Genomic DNA, 24,164 nt, shown 5'->3' with positions numbered 1-24,164 from the left:
ATTTGACTCATTTAGCAAATGAAATCTCTCGCCTTAGGCCACTGTCTGACTGCTTTTACTGCAGTTAATGAAGCTGTGATGTTTGTAATCCATAAACAGTTGACACATTAAACTTAGATTCTGTTCAAATGCGCCGTATCATCTGCCATGTTTGCCTCTGTTTCCCCAGGTAGTCTATCTGAATGTTATTCAACAGTCCCACCCTGCTGTCTAATGGAGAAAAGCTGTTTATAAGCACATTAACCAGCCTGCACATTCACTCCTTTGTGTCAGCCCGCAATGCCTAAACCAGTGAGAACTAATATGTGGGCAGCATTTGCTGAGTGGGAGGTAGACAGTTGGAGTTCATTCAGAGCTACTTATTTAAGCTTGACTGAAAAGCACCATAAATCCCACATGTTGAGCTCTTCTTGTCAATTCACTGGATACACCTTCTGAAGCCTTAATTGAGAGTCATTATGAAGTCAGAATCCTAAACCATGGTGTGTTGTGTGCAGATCAGAGACATCAGTAATCACAGCAAACTTATCAGCACAATCTTCCTTGGATCTAAGTCAGACCTTGCAGTGGTTGGTCCCCTTTCATCCATTTGATGGTGGAAGCAGGTTTGCTGCCCATGGCGGTGCAGGTTATCTCGGTCTCATTCCCCTCACTCACGATTTCCTCGCGGGACTCTAAGATTGGGTTGCCTGGTGGAACTGGCAGAAGATCAACAGCAAGATTAGAGATGGCGCGACAGCTCTTCTGCGTTGGATCAATGTTTTTTTATTTTTTTTATCTGTGTTCTCGCTAAAGGACAAACTGTTATTTTACTAAGATCTGCTGATGACTATCGAGAACTTGAATCAGTAATAAAAAAGCAAAACAGTGCAAATATGGTGGAAAAGGTGTTGTTTTTGAGCCAATCTTGTTTTTCTCCAATCATTCTATCTGAAAACTCCCTATAGTCTATGTTTTGGTTTGGATGCTGGTCTCCAGCATGGATTGCTGGTGTGCTGGTGTCCCCACCAGGCTTTTTAACAAGCTCTATCAGCAAGACTTCCTTGGTTCCTTGCAAGGTTTCTACCTCATCCCACCTAACCATGTTAGGGGGTTGACACTGTCACCTGTGGCTTCCTCAATGAGGTTCTGTATGACACTATTCTTTGCAGAGCTTCTTTGGAACAATATGTGTTGTAAAAAGTGCTACACAGATACATAAAAATGATACATATATAATTAAATATACCTGTAAATACATTATACATTACCCGTTAGGAATAATTAAGATTTGAAAACAGTTTTTGCTGCTTAATATTTTTTGATAAACGTGACTAAAAAATTATTTATACATCATTCAATGTTTTTTTGTGAAACATTTTAGTTGGCTGGTTTAAACGGATTTTCAGCAGGGCAAAGAGCATATGATCAGCTTTATCTGCTAAGTTATGGCCTCAATATACTCACAGCAAAGTTCTTTTTCATTCTTCGTTTAGAGATAAAAAGCATTCGAAATGCCTAAACATGCCGTTTAGATGAATAAGTAAATATGGGCTGCTGTTTTTCCTCTCAATAACAAAATAAACACACAACAAAAATGACAGTGGTGAAAAAACATCCGTTAAGAAAGCATCTGGTAATAGCGATGTGATGTTTGCACGAGCTCTACCATTCTCCACTCCAGTCAAGTAAAGTCACTTCATCATCATCACTTTATACAACAGAATGCTTTAAACCAAACAACTTTATAGTATTCAACATAAAAAAAAAAACAGTGTTAGTGTTGCTTTCAATTAGAATTACACTTCAATTTCTACTATAAAGCAGCTCTCCAGTGTTTATGTTTTCTTTCCCAGTCGTCGACGGACTCAACAGAGCAAATAAACCAGAGAAGATTCCCACGTCAAAGAGGACGGAGCCCCAGAGCTCACCTACCTTTTACGTAATCGCCACGGACCAATGGTCGTTCGAAGGTGTTTACCAGCCGGAGGGAACATTTCCAGAAAATTAGCTTTGGCAAGCTGTTTCGAACTCCCGAAACGAACTCTGTTTTGGTTGGATTTTGTTCAAAATGACGGCACACCAGTTTGTTTATCGGGGTCTTTAAGATAATGAACAGGTTGAGTGAACCAGCCATAAATCAGATTGTTTAAGCTATCCCTGCTTGAAGAAAGAGGTCTCCCAGCCTGGTCAAGCAGTTCTGTTGGCTGGTTTAAGACGTTGTTTGTGTACTTTGGGTTTTTGACTAGCTTCATTAGCTAATTTAAGCTGATGAACAGCATGGCTAGATTAGCAACAACTCAACTTGTTTAAGCTATCTCTGAAACATTTAGAGCTACATACAAAAGCAAACTATATGTCGATGGTCTCATTGTGTATTTAAACAGTGCCAGACCCACTCAACCAATTGACAAGCTGTTTTACTCATGTTTTAATTTTTCATAGCACATTAGCTCATATGGTGCTTTGCTGATGGCACTAAAGCGTCTGTCACTACAAGAGCTGCCGTTTGAAGGCTCTTTTTCTAATATCTTGCCTCATGCTTTCATGTCCTGTGGTTAAGAGTCCATGCTGTGATGGAACGCATATCCTCATAAAACTCATGCTACTTTAGAGAGCACTCAATTCCATTCAGCTCTCCAGGATGTCCAAATATGCCGCATAATAAACCTCTAATGTTAGTGTCATTCAACGCAAAGCTAACTCCAGAATCGCTCGATGTAGCCTTTTCAACATCTAAGAGGAATTCAGTCAATACGCCTGCCAAAAGCGATCTACCAATATCAATAGCGCAACATCTGTTCCTTTTTGTTTGGTTTGTGTTATTGGAAACGGCATGAGAGTAATTGGCTGATATTGTGTCATGGTGAGATTCAATTAGACAAGTTCAATTGAGTGAACGAATCAATGAAGTAAATCGATAATCAGGATTTTAGCATTCTATAGTAGATGTAAGGTAGATGTCATACCCAGCACTGTGATGTCTGCATAGGCTTCTTGTGGAGGATCCGTGTAGAGCTGGCACACGTACCGGCCCTCGTCCGAGAGTGACACGTTGGACAGCGATACCAACAACTCGTTGTCCGAGAAGTTAACCAGCTGAAATCGACTGTCCTTCAAGGCTGAGACATAAACAACATAAAGAGTGAGGATTACAGATTTGGATGAGTAGGAAGTAGACAAATCAATTGTGAGTGTGATACTGCAGTTTTCCAACATTTCAAAAAGCAAGACGTTAATATCGAGTAATGTTTCAGATGAAATTTGGCCAGTTTTATACACCACTAAAATAGTCCCTAATGAAATCAAAACGTCAAGCTTTTTCCACTCTTTTGAAGTTGTAAATAAAACAGATTATAAGGGGAAGTTGTCTTTCACCTTCAATATTTCACATTTAATTCCATGTGTTACTTGCTGTTATTTGTGAAATTTACAAGCAATTTATAGAGTGAAAATGGTTTCAACACTGTAAAAAAAAACGTTGAATTTAAAAACTTATAAAAAAATTATTAGAAAAAATTACTTTGCTGTAAAAAGTTGTAAATTGCAATGTAAAAACATATGTTTCCATTACTTATTGATCTTATACTTTTTTTTTTTTTACAGTGAAAGTAAATCCTGCATAATTTATTTTTTCAGTGCAGCGAAAGGGCCAAGATCTAGAGACACATTTCAACTATTTTTTTTTAAAATATATATATATTTAAGAATTTTTAGAGCAGCTTATCTTGACAGAAACATGAAAAATGGAAAAATGCGTTCTGTGTGAACTTCCTCAAAGACTGTATATAAGAAATCTTGGAATGCCGCTCAGCCAATCAGATTCGAGGACCATAAATAATGCTATATCATGAACTTCTGGGGAGTTTCATTAAATGAGCGAACTCGAAAATCATGCTTGAAGTTCAAGAAGTCAAAGCTCTAATTGAGCAACTCCATAAGAAGTTTAAGACCTTTGATGGTGTATTTTAAGAACCCCCTCTTAATCCAAACCCTGAACCTGGGAAGCATTTGGAAGTCCTCTCTAAGAATAATGATGAGGTCAGCTTGTTTTGAGCAAAAAAGATGGTGGGTGGGAAATGAAAGGGCTGATTTTCTTAGTGCTCGGACTGAATTGCAATTGAAATGGGGAGTTTATGCACTATGCATCAAACAGATCTATGATTTCAGACTTAAGGTAATGCCGGAGGACTGTAATTTCTCCACATCAGTACAGTGAAATGGTAGAAGTGCAGCAGAAGTCTCGCAAAATATGAAGGATATAAATCTCTGAAAGGCAAACCTGCACATGAACGGGGCTCATTAGAGGGCATTTTAAATTCTAAAGCATCAGAGTCCGTAAGAGGTTGACAGTGAGTGAATCTGATTGTTCTGTGTCCCAGCTGGCTTGAGATGCTCTTCAGCTGTCCTAGCCAACTATCTCAAATTGACACACAGATTGGAGAAAGAAACGAGAAGGGGCGCAGGAAATTACATATAGCATGTTAGATGAATCAACTACAAATTGAATTGTCTAACAAAACAGCATATATCTTCTTATGTTGATGGAAATATAATGAGCAGAACACATTTTCTGTAATAAGGATATATGGCCACATTTTAACCCTTCCATTGGTTTTGAGCCATTCTTGACCTTTTGGACAAGACTTTGTGACACTGTCAAAAATTTTGGCCTGACAACTCTTGAGTGTTTGGCATGGTGATGAATATTCTATTCAATTTAATTCACATTTATACATTACAATTTTATAGTGATCTGTTGTCAGAGGTGACTTTGTCCAAGTTATGTATTTCAGAAATGTACATATACAAATCGCATAGTTAGCTAACAATGTCTTCATTTAAACAATGTATTAATTTAAGGCAGTAAACAGTGATCTCATTGAAGTAATGAACATTGAACAAATGATTAGGGTATATAGAAAATGTAGCATTGGTGCATGTTGATTCAGAGTTTGCTTCAACGGAGGTCCTCACAGAAGTTGGCGCTGTCTTTTCAGAGTCGTTGGGAGTCCTCTCGAGTCATCTCTTCACAGGTCGATGACGATGTTTGGTAATGGCAGAATGCTGCTGTTTCTGTTATTGTCACTGCTGTTGATTATTGCTGCTGCTGCAGAGCAAGTACAGGACTTGCAACTGCCAGTTCTTACACGACACGCTGCTAGGAGTATGTAATACATGCTGCTGCACAATATAGCATCCATGAATTACCCGTAGCGGATCTGTACAGGCGGAGCTTGTGGAGGTGGAGAGCTTCTCATTGCAAACTGCTAAAGCAAACACCAACCAAGTAGTTGAAAGTTGAGCAGCGAGCTCATTGGCTGCTGATGCAATCACCTGTGCCCTGTAGAGAACTGTGTTTGAGTTGAGGACCTATTAGCCAGCACCATCTAGAGTTTCATGGCAGAACTTTGTATTAACGCAATTAAATCTACAAAAACCTCTAAAGGGACATGGTGATGGGAAAATGAGATACGAGAAAAAAAGAATTTCAATGCTTTTGTTTTGCAAAACTTTTGTATTACCCTGCAGAGAAACTTTGCGTTTGCAGTTAAATTACTTTTTTTGTTTTTTAAGCACTTTTTCCAAACACCTGTAGGACTGCAACAAAAAGCTTGGCATAAGTGGGGGTGACTAAATGTTTATGTGACCTACTTGCAAAATGGACCTATATTGACTGTCATATATTGTCACAATAGAGCTTTACAGTATTTTTGAAGTTTAAATGAACTAGAATTGTAGATGTATGATACATATAATCCATTTACTAACAGCAGAATAATACAGAAATTGTTATAAAATATATGAAATATTATAACGTCCCAAAAGTGTTAGAAATAAATTAGAAAGGGGAAAAAGTTTCCTGTAGGTGAGACCTGTTGTACCCTAATAATGAAGTCATGAATTTCTAATGATTCGCAATGTAGGTCAAATTTTACCCAAAGATCCCAAGTGAATGAAGTTTGTACTGTACAGTAGATGCTATAAAATGACACTGAAACAGTCATCATCCTCTTTGCATTAATAGTATCATAATTTAGTGTATTAAAAGGGAAGTTCACTAAAAAAGTGCCAAAAATCTCTTTGAGCTGTAAAATGTAATTTGTAGTGAATATCATTATCGTCTTGAGAAAATGAAAATGACAGTTTCTCCAACCGTCACTGTTTAATTCTAAGTTGCTCTTAAAAGGCTTATAGAGCAGCTCTAGCATAAGTGACAGGAAATGAGAATAGCAGTCTGAATGTAATGTGATAAAACTTTAGCCAACGCTTCACAGCGGAAACAATAAACCACCGCTGAATCATATTGCTAATATATAACGAAGCACACCGTGCAATATATCATCGGCCGGCATCCACAGGTGCATGCTATATACGCTAAGACACATTCACATTCTTGTGTCATTTTGAATGCACATTGCCAGCCATCTGTGCTGAAGGGATAAAACTATGAATTGTTCAAGTGGTCATACTTTTCACAAACAGAGCTGGCAGCCCAGTAAACATTAGACAGAATAATACATTACAGCATTAAAGAGATTGAAGGCTGAGCATCCCTCCAGTCACATCCATAGAAATAATGTCAGAGCTTGCGGCAAGATCGCTCTCTCTCTTTCTGTCTATCTTCCTTCTCCTAAACCCCAACCCATATCCTGCCTTTCCCTCTCTCATAGTATTCACAGATCGGAAAGCTTATGTCGGGTGTAATTGGCACTAAAATATGCCCACTAGGAGAATTTGGTACCACCAACACGTTAATTAAATTAGATAAAGTCATGACAAAATTCCAACCTGACCTTTCATCAATGTGCTCCTTTTTCGCTCGAATGTTGAGACGAGTGAGCAAGCAGAATTAGAACATTACGTAAATGTGTTTCTAACTCCAATATTCAATCACTGTTTCTTTGAAGAAAGGGGCTGTAAAAATTACCTAATTTTCCCTAAAGCTATGAAATCTTGTCCGAAAGGTCGGATAGAAGAACTTTTAAAAAAGCATAACAGACTCATGGCCATGCATAAATAAAGAACATACATTAATAGTCTGTTGCCACAATGTATGTTATCAGAGTATTACTTCAACATTTACTTGTACAAGAGGAACAAGATGTCTACAAATACTTCAAACGCCCTTGAATATTTACTCAAACCGCAGGATACGGGATCCCGCGGAGAGATAGGCCAGCTGCACATGTAAATTGCATTTGAAATGTCATGAAACACCTCTCAAAACCATCAATGTGTTATCATCTGCTCATCTTAAATTACCATAGGAGCGATTCGTATGGAGAACGCTTCATAGGAGGGAATGAGGAGGTTATTCCCACACATTAGCTAAACTAGGTTCGGATCACGGGTCAGACCGTCACTTAGCAGCTCATCAAGGTCCTTATTTAGCAGAGAAGGCAAGATTATACACTTTGCATGCAGAGCGCCGTCGAGCATCCAAACAATCTCAAGGCTGGAATCTAAACGGTCCGCTCAGAGGACTCTAATCAGCCTGACACAATTACACTCTGTCACTCAATTATTGAAAAGGACCTTGTCAACAATGCAATGCCTTGCTGCTCTTTTAAACGATAGGAGGTTGTGACGAGCAGTCAAATTATGAATTTGTATGGGGTTGCAGGGCCATTTTGGAGCGTAAAATTGGAATTTTCTGCGAAAAACAATGCAGGCTTTGGGTGGATTATGACATTTTCTGCCTTGAACTGAAGTGAGCATGAAAGAGAAGTCAGCACTGCTTACGTCTAACGTCTCTGAAGTAGATGGTCTGTCGGTTGGGGTTGAGCAGTTGGATGACGGAGTCGTCGTTGTTTTTCACCCGGCAGCTGATGATAGCCATCTCGCCCTCGACCACTGAGACATTATTCGTCACCAGGTTCTGACCCTGCGCTGTAACCCAGAGAGAACAGATACAAGCCTTACAATAGAGCGCAGCAGAAATACAAATCCTATTCATTTTCTCCACACCGAATAACATGAAAATCTTTTGAGAAAGGTCTACTGGAGCTTTAAAATTGTTGAGCGATGACATAAGTCAAAGTGATTTTGATGTCATAAATTTGTTTTGCATTTAACAGAGCTTCACTACCCATAATCCTGGAGATAAATCCACCAATCAGAGAAGATGCTGTTACAATGGAAACAAAACCAACAGCAAACAAGCTCAGCAGCGTCTTCTCATTACAATGAAGCACTGCAAATGATGTAATCACTACTAAACAATTGCAAATGATGTCTCTCTACACTCAAAACTACTGCTATATTTGCTTGAGCTATTTGACTATTAATCAATTGAATTGTTTGACTATTAATACAATAATCACCAAATATATTGTATTATATAGTATTTTATACTGTATACATAATATATTAAATTATGTATATATATATATATATATATATATATATATATACATACACATACTGTATGTACATATGTATATATATATATACAAACATATACATACATATATATATACACATACATATACATATATATATATACACATACAGTACATATATATATACACATACATACATACAGTATATATACACATACATATACATATATATATATATATATATATATATATATATACACATACAGTACATATATATATATACACATACATACATACAGTATATACATATACATATATATATATACATATATATATATATATATATACACTATATAAATATATATAATATTAATTGAATCTATGTAATAGTATAATTAATTATATATAATATTCAAATCTTCTAAAAATGGATTTGATTACATAATTTGCAATGGCAATGGTTTATCGGATGAATAGTTTGTTCCCTCATCAAAAACTTTTACCTTAAAATCTAAGTTTGCCATGTCATTCATCTCAGAAGTGACTGCTTTGGTTCATTGCTTTCTATTGCAGAAATCTTTGAATCCTTTTGGAGAAAATGAATAGAAAAAAACACTTTGGAAGTCAAGTCCGCTAAAAAAAACTGAGCATCACTGCAATACCTGAATAAGGTTATTACATTTGCCATGTCTTATCACAATCTGGATTGTAATTACAATGCATCCACTGAACACATTTTTTCTCATTTGGCTGTTGCCTTGCTATTCAGTCAGAGAGGCAATCATGACACTCTTTCTTTAAGCAAAAAAAAAGCCACAAAATACTATTACAATTCAGATCCTGTTTCATTCTGCTCTTGTATCATGAAATTGTAAAAGTTGAGGCTGAAACTGAATAGATGACAGCAATGATAATGCAAATCCTCATGAGGAGTCCTTTGAATACTGATGTTTTTGCATAACACGTGCATACATTTTAGAGCGGCGTAAAAGAAACTGAGAGTGACAGATAAATGTAACAAGCAACAATGTTTCACTCCGCGTAGATGTCAGAGCATGCATGCAAGGTTAAGATGTACCGGCTGGGTTCTCGGTTTGGACGTATTGATTTTACAGCATTGTGTGTTTCTAGTGTGTGTGGAACACCCTGGCTACAAGACTGCAGCACTCAGCAACCGAGAGGGGAAGGCTGGTAATTGCTGCTCACGGCAGAACTTTATCAAACCTCTCCATCTAAACACAAGCTGATGGAAGCTGGCAATCAACAGCGGCTCTCAACAGCATAATACCCGGACCTGAACAGCAAGCTCTGCAAACACAGAGGAAAGTATCTGATACACTTCACTGCGAGCCAGTAACAGCTGATAATTAGAGGCTGCATCACTCCCTTATGGTTTACATTCAAAATGGGGATCCATTTATTCCTTGCAAGTGAAGACAACAGAAAAGCAAAAGTCACCTTGCTCTATATTTATACCCACAGAGCTGAGAGGCATGAAAAATGACCAAAAAATGCTTTTAAACACTTTATCCTCGCACGCAGAGTAAAACACTACTTTTAGCACAACCGTAAGACAAAGATGTGTGTGGCTGAGCAATCAGATGCCTTCAGGCACTCATGACATTTACAGTGACTAAAAACAAACATCTTAATATCTCTACTATATGACTGTGCCCAGCTCAGCCCTGCATGTCCCAGTCAAAGAACAACAAATGGGTGTGGAAGAACAACACATTTAGCCTGTCCTCCTGGGTTGTGAACGTTAGGGATGATAAAGCATCGTCCACTCCATGAAGGAGTATTAGCAGACAGGCATGCTGGGAGTGTTTTTGAGACCACAGAGGTGCTATGCCACTACAATCTGCGATCATGCCCAACGCTAAACATCCGTGAAGCCAGGTTTCACGCTGTCGCAATCATGCCAAACAAAAAGGAGGAAGAAGGAAAAAACTGGTAGCTGGAAGGGTTGTAAAAACTGAAAAAGCTCATAAGAAAGAGTTTCAGCGCATACCTCTAGAAACCATGTTTAGGCATCATGAAGTCATAAGTGATATTAGGATAAAAATTCTGTTTTTTGAAAGAAATTTTACAGAAACTGTCCTCTTTACCTTCAAAAATGGACAGTTTGCCCAAAAATGAACATTCTGTCATCGCTTACTCGTTTTTTATGCAATTTTAAACGTTCATTCTAAAGCTCACTAGGTTTTGCCACACAGCCTCATCTACAATTTCACCTCAAGCAAGCCAAAATGTGATTGGCCGAAAGACTGATTGTGATTTAACTCATTCATTTAGCATTCAAGGCCATGACAGTCTTGTTCAGTTCTGCCCCATAACCCCACCAAGGTGTCCATCCCTCACATTTACAACAAGCTCCATCTCTGACCTCTCCAAATAACAATCACTGATAGTTACAATACAATTCACCTCAACACCACTCATCATTATTCCTAAAAACCTAGTGCGCTGTCATTTTTACCATCTAGGTAGGCAGCTTACTAGGTTTTGCCACACAGCCATATACATAAATTGAAAGTAAACGTATTTTACTGTGAATGCGGGGTGCTCTGCTGGTTGAGTCACATGACTCTGAAATGTAATTAATGCATGTGAAGTTTCATGATAATAGCATATCTTTCACAAGCCTTTTTAAGAACAGATCCCACGGGTAATATACACATTTCCTGAAGCGAGAACTTTTCAAGGTTGATACACATTAAAAGGTACTCGGGGAATGTGTTTTATTAACTTTATATTATATTGGTATTATTAATTATTATACATGCCATTTAACGCAAGAGTTGGCTTAATAATTGATTTAAAGAAGTCTTTTTTTTGAAGGTTATTAAAGGCTTCTTCACTTCAAAAATATCATTTTTTAAAAGTTGCACATCCAAGTCATGGCTGCACGCCAACAGGTTGACTAAGAAACATAACATAATGTAACATAGGTAAACATAAACCTGTCCAACAGCTGTTTGGACAGCATCCTTTCCAGTGTCAGTTAGTGGAAATGAAAAGCAACTGGGAATAGAGTCTGTTCTTTTGAATGTACAACTTTAACATCTTAATGTACCTAATCACACACATGCTGCAAGTTTGAACAATGCCAATTAAAGAAAGGCAGAATAGCATAGGCCCTAAAGAATGACTGATTCATTGACTGCAGAGTGTGAAGGTGTGCGCGCGCAGTAGTACACGCCAATGCATTGTGAAGTCATTTGAAATAGATTTAAACCCATTTGTATGATTCAAATTTTGTATATGCCTTTTTTCTTTACACACACACAAAAAATATATATTTTCCTCAAAGTAAATGGCTTTTGTTTTTCCAGGTTTTTCTTCACTGGGTGAACTTCACAAAGCCTGTCAAAAAAAAAAAAAACTACTTTTGAAAAGAAAATAAAGGCTTCATTTAAGACTATTCAGATTTATTTTTCTTCTAAATTGTGGTATTATTTTCAAGACAAGTAAGAACATTTTACCACCACAATCCTCATTACCATAATCTGCCCTGATGCTTACAGGTACACCATGTAGCCTAACAATTTTTTGTTCAAAATTAACAAAATAATCAGAATAATGAATAATACATCATCAAACCTTCTTCCAAAATGTGTTTTTCTCTTACCCTGATTCACTATGGTAAGCCTATTATAAGCGTTTATATTTTAAACCTGTCAGGATGGTTTTCATGGGAAATTGCATATACGTCACTCGCCTGTTGTGTCTCATAATATCCGTAAATAGAGAAAAGTTGCTCCGACTACTTTGGCGCGTATATGGTGTGGGAGTGGCATAGGTCAGTTGTCACACTCACAACAAGCGAGAAAGGTTGACATGGAACAACTAAATCTCAAACCTACGGGGAATCACCTGTTTAAAACAAACAGAGAAGAGCCAAAAGAGGAGAGTCTTGTGGCAACAAGAGAATGCGACAGAGCTCCTACTAAAACGAGAATAAATATTGGCTTGGCTTTTCAGAGATTGTGAGAACTGAGAGATTAAAAGAGCATTTTATTACCGAACAGGTGAGTAAGGTATTATATTGAACAGATAAATTGCCATATGCAGCTCTCTAACAGAGTTCATTGTAAAGTATTATCTATTGTTAAGGCTCATTTCATTTAGGTTGTTGTAGCGCTGTGCTGGAATTTATTTTCAAGGAAGTACCGTGTCTGTTAATGGGTAAAGCTACAGTAACGTCTTCAGCTAGTCAGCTTGAGATTCTTTCCATCTAAACCGGTTATAAGTCTAGTAGTGAATGTTTTATGAGCAGTGGGATAACCAGATTCATCTGCACAGTCACACAGAGCCGAAGCAAAATGCATGCAGTTATGTTTTTTTTAACTGCTAGAGGGCCAAAAGATACATACCTATAGATTTTATTATTCCTATTATTTTCAATGATCATTTTCTTTATAAAATACAGTAATTTTTAACAGTCAATAGTCAGTATTACCAGTCAAAACAATACTGTTATAAAATTATTTAAAAGTATCAGTTAAAAGCAGCAGAACAAATATTACCATGATGTATTCTGGGTAACACTTTAGAATAATGTTCCTTCATTATTGAATAACTACACAGCAACAAATGAGTAACACACTATTAACATTCTAGTTACTACTATTAACTAACAATAAACTCTGATTAACGAATTGGTAAGGAATTGCGCTCATTCGGATGTGGTAGTTCACTATAGCTAATCAGTAATACCATTTTTCATATCTCACTGACGACTATACTAAGAACTATACAGGTTCATAATACATTTTAATAATGTGTAATGCATGGGTAATGGTAACCCATTTGTAATGAATCAAGTGTTACTACATCTTTCTAAAGGGACTACTAATTATTTGGATCAGTATTCTAAAGTGAAGATCATGGGAACACACTAGTAAAGACTAAAGTGTTAACAAATCCATTGGAAGGAATTACTTTTCAGAATCTTAAAAGCTTACAATGACTTAAGGCAATATTAGGTAGTTTCACTTTAGAATACTGATCCAAATAATTAGTAGTTCCTTTATAAGGATGTAGTAACAACTGAGTCATTACTAGCGGGATACCATTATCTTTTATTATAAATGATGCATTATTCATGTTAATTATGAACCTGTATATAGTAGTTATCTGGGAGGTATGGAGAAATAGTAGTTACTGATTAGCTACTAGTGAACTACCACATTCAACTGAGCGCTATAACTTACTAATTCATTAATCAGAGTTTCTTGTAAGTTAATAGTAGTTACTAGAATGTTAATAGTGCGTTACTCATTTGTTCCTGTGTAGTTATTCATTAATGAAGGAACAGTATTCTACAGTGTTACCGTATTTTGAAATTTAAGTAAACATTATTTTTCACACTATGGTAAAGTGAATATCATAAAGAGGATCTTTTATTGCATTATGGTAAAGAGAATTGAGAAAGAAATGTCATGAAAATAATGTCACAGTGCAAAAAAGTAAAAGAGCATTCATTCACAAGCCCGTTTTGGACTGGATTGTTAAACTGTGGATCGTGGATGGATAGTTAAAACAAAAGTCTCTTTTGATATCAAAGACCCTTTGTCACATAATATTTGTATTTATTATAACATATTTGTATGTTACATATAGCTAAATCCGTTACCTTAAAATGCATTGATATCTAACTTCAAAGTCAGCATGAAACAGAAATTGCGATAGTCTTTTCTTCCCTATTGTGACATACACTATAAGGACAAATGTATTGGGACACACCTCCAGCTTTGTGGGAAGAGATTGAGGAAGGCCATATTCTAGTCCAGCATGACTGTGCCCCAGTGCACAAAGCAAGGTGTGAAATAACTTGACTTCATCGAGCACCTTTGGGATGAATTGGAACAGAGATCGTGAGCCAGGCCTTCTCATCCAACATCAGTGCCTGACCTCACAAATGTTCTACTGGTTCAATGGTTTCCCACAGAAACCCTCCAAAATCTTGTGGAAAGCATTCCCAGAACACTCTCAGAAAAAAAAATACAAAAGCTGTCACTGGGACAGTACCCTTCAAAAGGGTTCTAATATGTACCATTTAGGTACTAATATGTACATGTTTGGTACCAATATGTACACTTCTGGTACTAATATGTACCTTTGAGGGACTTAAATGCACTCTTTAGGTACAAAGGTGTACCTTTTGAAAAGGTACCGCCACAGTGACAGCTTTTGTACCTTTTTTTCTGAGAGTGAAGTGTGGAAGCTGTTATATAGCTGCAAAGGGGGGACCAACTCCAAATTAATGTCCATGGATCTGGAATGCAATGTCATCACAGTCCCTGTTGTTGTAATGGCGAGGTGTCCCAATACTTTTGTCCATTTAGTGTATATCCAAGAGAAACGGAACGTCCTTCGGGAATTGATTGGATTCTATGAAGTTGGACGTTGCTTACTAAATGATTGCAGATCTGAATTCCAGTTTGCAATCAACTATAGAGGATATTAAGTCCCACCCAATGTTTCTGATTAAAGATTATGAGTCCACATGAATCTTTTAAAAACTAGTGATTTGAATGGATAAATCATTTGTAATAAACACAGCAACATTCAGTAAAAATAGAATTGCAAATTTAGATTTCATGTTGACTTTAAGGTTCATAAGCATTTGCCAAATTTTGTAAATAAAGAATGCATAGACGTGCACTTCCAGAATCATACCATCCTGATCTAGGCCTAGCCTTTGAAATAAATTAAACTGTGGTGAGTAGAAAAGTTGTAATTGAGTACAAGTTAAAATTCTCAGTCTCAATAGTACTTAGGTAAAGTAAAAATAGCAGTAATGAATTATGAAGTACAATTACTCTTTACACCCCTGGCTTAGAGTAACAGTGCCCAAAATCTGTGAAGACCTTGCACAGGAACTCATGTACAGTAGGAGTGTAAAGGTTCAAAAAGATCTTGTGTAAAACAACCACAAGATCAATCCAAACTTATCTTATGGAAATCTAAAATGAACCTGATCGTGGCTGTTTTAATATTGCACAAGCAGTTTGATAAGACACTTCTAAAATGTCAATAACGGAAAGATTGGGGGGGAAGCAGACAAGGTATGGTAGATTCTTAAGATCAGAACAAAGAAAAAACATGCAGGCTGCCTCAAAGGCCAGATATCAAACCATGCAAACTGGAAAACAACGTGCAAAGAAAGAAAAATTAGGAGTTGGAAGACACTGAGAGGTGATGTGATCCAGATGGAAGAGTAAGAGCAGTACCTGATATGGTCTGAGCGGCTCCTGAGCAAGCGTGAGGAGAAACAGGACACATATAATAGTGTTAAAGCAGAAAACCTTCACTTTTCACGTCATCAGATACTTTGCATGCATCAAATTTAATTCAGGTCTGGATTTTAATCTTTCCGTAGCATATGTTAGATGACATGACACTAAGATCTCACAGTTCTTTCTTTCCTGCATTAGCATTTCCTTCAAGTGGTGAGTTACACGGTCCTTTTTTTGATGGCAAACTGCCATCCCTGTCAAAGTCAAGGAGACTGTTGTAGAAGAAAGAGAGCTATAAAGTTTCTATTGATGGACATCACAGGCAGAGCAGAAAGACAAGGGAGGTATTGGCTGAAAAGGCAAGGTGATCTCATTTATATTCACAGGGATCTGTATGTAAAGTGTGCACGACACGTACGTTTTTTTGTACAGTTGGATAGGCATGGAAACATTCAGCATCATATGGACACTTTCTAATGTAAATGTACAACTTTTGAGAACCTTAATGTGGTACTGCTGCTGGTGATCGAGTTCAATAATTCAACACAATTCAACAGGGAGGTCAAGCAGGTTTGCCAATACAATTAAATGTAAACTTTCTATTGCTTGTTTAATTTGATCAAATGTGACGGATATGACACACAATAAAATATTTTCGTTTACCTGTTATGTTTTCTTCACAGATATAATGCCATATATAATATCATAATTAAAGATATCTAAAATATTGGGAAAGTTGTCCAAGTTCTCCATATCCAGGTTACAAGTTCACAGACGTTTGAAGATTTTAAGCAGATCATTTAATATGGATACAGTGTGTGATAAACAGCATGAGACTAATGAGGCCTGTAAAAAGTCTTCTAGATTTATCCAGGCACTCACAGCAGACATACAACACTATAAATAGAGGATCCTCGTGTCAATAAGCTCCTCAGCCTGACGTGTATCAGACGGGAGTTATGGCATGTCAGTAGGGCAGTGATTAGATGTCACTGCTGTCAGTCTTCTTACAAGATATTGATGGTCAGATTTCAGCAGAAGCCCATTTGATGCCATCTGAGTGTAGACAGCTGTGCTAGCAAGGCATCCTTCAAAAAGGACGATTTTGAAAGCTGATTCTTCTCAAACGGCAGTTGTGCAATATGTTACCACTACAAAACCAATAAATATTACGATTTAAGGAAAGGACAAGATCCCTTTGCTCTTTTTTGGTAAACCATTAAAAGTAATATTTTGCCATCGATTATTCACCCTCGTGTCATTTCAAAACTGTACAAACTTCTTTAGTGGAACACAAAAAGTTTTTTTTATTTTAAATTTTTTTTATCTAAATTCGCCCCCGATTCAATTTCAATATACTGAAAAGAGTGGTCAAAATATTCTTCAAAAATGATTTAAATCTCACATTTGGAATGACATGGGAGTGTGTGTGAATACACTAATGTTCAAAAGTCTGGGGTCAGTAGGATAATAAAAAAGAAAAGAAAAAAAAAAAAAAAATATATATATATATATATATATATATATATATATTTTTTTTTTAAAAGAATAATTTAAATGTATTCAAAAGGGAACGTAAAGACATTTATAATGGTACAAAATATTTCCATTCCAAATAAATGCTGTTCTTTTGACATTCCGATTCATCAAAGAATGCTAAAACCATGGATAATAGTAAGAAATGTTTCTTGAGCACCAAATTAGAATATTAGAATGATTTTTGAAGGATCATGTGACTCTGAATACTGGAGTAATGCTGTTGAAAATTTAGCTTTGCCATTACAGAAATAAATTGCATTTTTAACTTTACAGATTCATGCTAAGTAATGATTTTCAACTCAATGACTCGCAACAATACAGCTGAAGAGGAAGACCATGAGTAAGTAACTGTAAGCTATTGTATGGTTTCATACGAGTTGAGTCCTACAGGCCACTTTTATGATACTTCTTATAGGTCCAAACACCATTTATTGTAATTGCCTGGAAAACAGAAAGCAGAACATTCTTTAAAATGTCTCAGAAAATAAGACATACGGTTTTGAAACAACATGAGCATGAGTAAATGAAAACATTTCACGTTTCCTTTAAGTAGCCAAAATCAAGCAAATGTTTTTGACTATTTATATAGGCTATTATTTCTGCATTAGTAAAGCACATTAGCAGCTAAAGTTGACCTCTGAATTGTGCCCTGCAGATATTCAGCCCCATTTCCCCTTTAATTTCACAGTTATATTTGTAGTTACCCCGCTGAGCAGCCATATTTGTGTATTCCGACCATGAGCACAATTCTATGTGCTTCTGTCCGTTACTGTGGTGTGACTTTGAGCTTGTATGTGACCCGCTGTGCTTTCATTTAATTAAAAGGGTAGGGGTGGAGATTCAAAGCATACCTTAACGGGGATCTGATGGAAAAATCTGTGCATGCCATGTGCGCCCAAGGACACACTATTAGGTCCTGCGACCACCAAAAAGCTCTCGGTTTGGAAAACTATGTCATTCTTTCCTTGATCATTTGTGAAAGTGATTCTGTGCTTTGATGGTGTCTTATAAAACTTTATTTGATGGTAAATTTTTTATTTTAAACCAACCCCTTTATTACAAGGTAATAATAATAATAATAACAATAAAATGCTACAGCTGAAGCATTAAAGGAATAGTTCATCACCATTTACTCACCCTTATGTCGGTCAAACTTGTATGCTGTTATTTTATCTGTGAAGTATGGAGGAAAAAGAACTGAATCGTCACAATACATTTTTGTTTGATGATCCTGGAACAACATTCCAATCAACCAATCAGATTTGAGGGACAAGTTTACAGTTTATGTCAAGTTTAGCTATACTTCTATATCATTGTTATTCACCTTTATTTCCCTTAAGATTTTAGGGGTAAGTTATGGGTAGGGTTAGGGTTAAGACAATTTTTCAGACCGAAATGTTGATCCAGGAACATGTCTTACTTAGGAAAATTCACTGTGACTGTTATGGAATAGCACCATGATCTTTTGTGTTTTGTCTCATGTTTCACAGTCCTGTACGCCATAAGTGTCAAGTGTGTTTTTAAAGCCCAGTGAGCATAAAATATAATTAAACTGTGAGAAACCAATGAAAGCACCATTCAGGCTGCCAGTAAGTCACTACGCAAAAGAAACATTTGTATTGACTTTCCATGAGATCAAGCAGAAAGAGCTTTTCTCACCAGACTGCATATGTACTGATACCAGCCTCTTGGATATGTGTGAATAGTTAACAGAGTGTGAAAAGAACCTATTCTTGCTCTGTTGCTGGCCATTTCCCAGTGGATACAAGATAATATTTATTCCAACTTAAGTCTTAAAGCTTAACCCGCACTGATGAAATGCTTATTTTACGCAACATCATCAATTAGATTATATTCCTCATTTTTTTTCCCATAATGCACTATTTCTTTATATAATCATCTCTGGTGGAGGGTTGTGTGCTCCTGTCCCTGAGTCTGTCATTTGGAGCATGTGGACAGGAGGTGGATAATGAGAACATAAGGGGTGAGAGGAGCTGACAGGGACATCATCCTCCCACTACGACCGACAGAACACAGGTCACAGAACAGTCACTAAACCTGCGCTCACCCACCTGGACTTCACATTAAAAAAGGTTGTCTTTCTCGAAAATCTAAGAAAAAGCAATCGGTGGCACTGACCATCTCCAAAACCGCAAGATAATTACTTTTCATGTAATGATTTAGGCAGAAGATTCTCACTCAAAATGCAAAATATTAAACTGCAACAACCTATTTGTTCTGCTATGCTAAAAATGGTTCATAATTTTTTCAAGGGGAGGAAAAAAAAGCATACCATATCTTTTGTTGTTGTATCTACGTTCTGTTACCAGTTCGCGCAAGCACATTTTTACGGACTGAACAATGTAGTGAAATTATTTAAAAGAGTTTGCTGGACAACATTTTCAACAACGCCACAACATCACTACTGAATCTACATGGTTAAATAGACAACACAGTAGTTTCAGAAATAATTACTCTTATCAGTCAGTTCAACAATTAAGTGAATCAAGCACATAGAGTGCAACAAGTTTATTCACAAACGAATGACACCACTGATTCGTGTTTTGTTTTTTTATGAATCAAACCCATACAACGTAAACCCATGAAACACTGTTTAAAAAAGTTGCTGCCTTAAATTTTTAATTACAATAAACTTGGATGTTTAAGTTATTTCAACTTAAAATGACATTAAACTGAATCTTATATAACATAAAAAAAGTTGAAAATCCCTTAAATCATTTTAAAGAGTTTAAGCACTGTAAAACATGTTGTAATAACTTATAAATCATATAATTTTTTTACAGTGTAGTGCAACATTCCCGAATATGTGACTATTATGAGCTAGTTCATTTTAGTGAATCAAACCCACACAACGCAACTGGTGTAATGTGATTCCCGAACAAATGACTTTTACAGTATGAGTCGGTTCTGCTTAGTGAATCATACACAGCATACAAAAATGTTATATACTGTAAACTGCCTTATGTTCAATTCCAATATTTGTATATAACTCGTATCCAATGTTGGTTTTATAAAGATAAAACCCCTATAAATAATAAATAGCAATTTAATCTAATATTTTGGACTTTACTGGTGTTAATTTCAACCTTTAATATTCTAGTAATACGCAACAGAGTATAGTACAGCATTAGTCGAGAGATTGTATTCCTCAAGAAAAACCGGCACGTACTGTATTTTTATTATAAACAATTTTGGTACGGTTGTGTTTATTTGATGTCCAATCTGTGTCCTGAAAGGAAACCAGTTGAGGGCCACTGATTTAGGTTTCTCCAGTTTGCAAGGGAGGCTGCATATGTTCCATTCATTATGGATATTATAATTCGATCCTAAGTGTCGTACTAAGGGAAATCATCTATCCATTTAAAAGGTTAAACCAATTACACTGCCATAGTGAACCGCTCTAGATACACTTCAGAAGACCACGATTTAAGCAAGGACGCTCAGCGCAACAGATACACAAACTGTTCTCCCCAAAACACCTGTGCTATTCAGTCACTGTGTCCCGCCAATCAGATCCCTGGGTAATAGCATCCATCAGACCCAACTCCATTTACCATGAGAGGCACAAAAATGCATCAATTTGTTTGCTTTTTTAATGTATTTTGTAGCGCGCAATCAGACACCTGTCAAAAACACCTGCTGCCTATTTGTTGGGCAACAAAATGGAAAGGTGGCCCCTTTGTCTCGCCTAAGAGTTTATAATCAACGCTGTGTTTCCACACTGCAAAAAGCATTTTTCAATTTTCCCTTCTCCTTTTCTTAATAAAATCACAGCAATCAATCAGCTGTGGGTGGGGGGAATGAATGATGAAGCAAACATCTCGGCTAACCAAGCCTTCATTTGTCTAGTATCAGAGGAAATGTGCACCGCGAAGAGTTATAATTACTTTTATTCCACTTTTGGCAGGTCAAGGTCCCTCTCTGGCTGACTTTCCTTTTGAGACCCAATATTTACAGCATATCAGATGATTTCGCACATGATTGTCCTGGCTTCTTCTTCTTATTGATCTTTTTTTGCAATTTTAATAAATATTTAACCCAAGAGTGCTGAAATGTAATACAAGTGTTATATTGCTTTTAAATGATATTTTATTACACTTCAGATGAAATTTGGCCAAGAAATTGTTCTAATATTTGTAAAATGTTCAGGTATTAGCTATACTAAATATTACAACACTAACTGGTAATATATAATGACATCACCTTCACATTATTCTAGACTATTGCTTTGCAGCCTGATGTTTGGACTCTATTTGATTCAAAGGACCAAAACTATTTATCGTCTCAGGGATTAGGAAGCGCTCACAGTACGATAAAACAAGCAAACTGAATTTTTGCAGATCACAAACAAAACGAAAGCAGCAGGAAAATCATTTTCCAGTATGTTGGTTTGACAGTGAATAATATCATTTTACTGGATAATATCCTTCATGAAAGCGGCTGAGCTAAGCATTTCTACAGTATATGGGGTTGTCATAACCCAATGAGGCTAATATAACATTTATTGTTAGTATTTGTTATAGTTAAGTAAACATGAATCCTATATAAAAAAAATCCTTAGTACCTTTCCACCTACAATTTATACAGTATTTGCTTTGACACTTTTTTTCTTTTAATTTCCTTTTCTTTCTATTTTTCAAAATGAAGTCTCACCCCTGAGGAGATTCAAAATAAAGTGTTTGATTACTTGATGTTATTCACAGGCGACTTGAGATTTCTCCCTGTGTGTCTACACCGGTACTGGCCAGGATAAAAAAATAAATAAAACATTAAAAATATCTTTACTTATTACAAGAAAAGCAATGCTGATTGTATTAACTCTAAGATCTATATATCTATCCCTCCCTCTATCCATCCATATATATATATACACAGTATATATATATATATAAACCAACCAATTACAGGCCTTCTGCTGTCATGCTCCTGAAAGAAACTGGTAAAATGACAAGAAAATGATGGGGCACTAGACTTTTAATCATAATGTGTTGTGACCAATGTTCTCATAAAGATGTTTTAACGCGTTTCAGATGACCTGAGAATAATGTGGGCTCTTATGGACTCACATCTGACATCACACATGAAACGTGAATGTGCATTGCTATGTAGTCAGCATACAATAGGATCCATTAAGCAATAAACAGTTTTCATATTTCCAAAACATTTCATGTTTCCTCATCAAGGGCATTAATTGACTAAGTTGCATGCTCCTCCCACAAGCAGACCATAACTGTTATTTTACACCTGAGCCCATGTCTCAAAGGCTTATGGTTTGGACGCATATGAATATTAAACAGCAGCACGCTACATTGTGTCCAAGTTATAATCATTCTGATTCTGAATTATGACTAAATGATGTGTGTACACTCAGTATTCCGGTGCTCCTCCACTTGTAACGAATGGCAGGAAATGTTATGCTATATTAAAATAAAAAAACCACACTCAGTCACTTAACGTTTCCAGAGTGCGAGCGAGCTCCATTCTCCATGCATCATAGAGGACGTGATGACGCAAACAAGTTGCCTGACAAACTGCATGTCAGCTTAATGATTCACCTTGTGCTGTGGAGACCTCATGCTGAGGATATATCATTCATATTTTAGGGACTAAAATCGATATCATTACCTTAAAATAGTTATGGTTTTAAAACTAGTTTGCAAATACTAAATTTAATAAATCACATACAACATTTGACATTTTCATTGTAATCATTTCCTCACCCACATGTCGTTGCAAACCCGTATGAGTAGCTTTCTTTTGTGGAACGCAAAATTAGAAATAAAATAAAAAGTACCATAAAAGTGTCATTAAGATTTTTTGAGAGATGTAATGTCACAATGACTGATTCATGAACAAATGATCATCTTTTCAATGATTTGTTCATAATTTAGACTGGTCAAGACTTATTGATGCAGCCACAGTGGTTAACAGCTCATTGGAGGAGACACAAATTTCTTACATTTATACACTGGATGTATGTTTGTATGCACATTCAAACGGTTATGGTCAGTAAGATGTTTTAGGGCCCTATCATACACATGGCGCAATGCAGTGCCAGGCGCGACGCAAGTGTTTTTTGCTAGTTTCAGCCCGACGCAGTTATCATTTTCACGTCCTGCGCCTCGTTGTTTAAATAGCAAATGCATTTGCGCCCATCTGTGTGCCCATGCTGGTCTGAAAACGAGGTGTGTTCAGGCGCATTGTTGGCGCGTTGCTATTTTGAGGCAACTGAAATAGATTGAAACCTGGTCTTAAGTCAATGGCGCAATATTTTTTTGTTATTTAAAAAGCGCGTTAGTAATGTGCGCCTCCACAACACGCGCACACTTTGTCCCATAGATGGTCCGCTCGCGTGCTTTAATCTCGCACACAAGCAGATCCGTTTCCTCGCTAGAGAAGCGTTCCGTTTTTCCGCTTGCAAATTCCACCATGTAAATAGCAAATCTGCCATGGCGTGAGCACAACCGGCTTTTTAAGGGAACGGAAGGATGAGACTCTGATTGGTTTATTGCACGTTACGCCCAAAACACACCCATTACTCATTAAGAGAATAGGGTCAACCCTTTTAGACCATGCGCTGGGTGTGCAGACAATTTTCCCGTCGTTAAACTAGCAAAAGTGGATGTGAACTTGCGCCTTAGGCTATGCGCTTGGATCATTAAAATAGGGCCCTTAATGTTTGGAAAAAAGTATCTTATGCTTACCAAGACTATTTATCTGATCAGAGACGACTCTACGCCTGTGAAGAGACGACTCGACGCTGGCGATATGTTTATGCCCTAAATCAATACATGATTAACTAACTGTATTTCTCTATGTACATTTCTGAAATGCACTTTCTGTAAAGCTGCTTTGAAACAATATGTATTGTGAAAAGCGCTATACAAATAAATTTGAATTGAATTGAATTGAATTGATCAAAAATATAGTAATGTTGCGAACTTCTATTACAATTTAACTGTTTTTTATTAATGTAGGTTAATATGTAATTTATTTATGTGATGGCAAAGCTGAATTCTCTGCATCAATAATCCAG

The 24,164-nt window shown here is 36.6% G+C and overlaps 1 protein-coding gene across 4 annotated transcripts in view; it reads right to left on the bottom strand.

Annotated features, from left to right (window-relative positions):
- The window catches only part of cadm1b (cell adhesion molecule 1b), a 176,741-nt gene that overhangs the window by 52,177 nt on the left and 100,400 nt on the right, over positions 1 to 24,164 (bottom strand). For 2 of the 4 annotated variants that reach the window (XM_084419947.1, XM_084419949.1), the window contains exons 2-5: positions 15,563 to 15,583; positions 7,726 to 7,872; positions 2,949 to 3,101; positions 561 to 698 (exon numbers count right to left, since the gene is read on the bottom strand). In XM_084419947.1, the coding sequence (XP_084276073.1) occupies positions 561 to 698; positions 2,949 to 3,101; positions 7,726 to 7,872; positions 15,563 to 15,583 (459 nt within the window). The remainder of the gene's footprint in view (positions 1 to 560; positions 699 to 2,948; positions 3,102 to 7,725; positions 7,873 to 15,562; positions 15,584 to 24,164) is intronic. The other 2 variants (XM_084419950.1, XM_084419948.1) reach the window with 1 other exon arrangement.

This window comes from Rutilus rutilus (assembly GCF_951802725.1).
Source record: "Rutilus rutilus genome assembly, chromosome: 9".
In the NCBI taxonomy this organism is placed as follows: domain Eukaryota; kingdom Metazoa; phylum Chordata; class Actinopteri; order Cypriniformes; family Leuciscidae; genus Rutilus; species Rutilus rutilus.
This window is presented reverse-complemented; position numbering and strand designations above follow the sequence as displayed.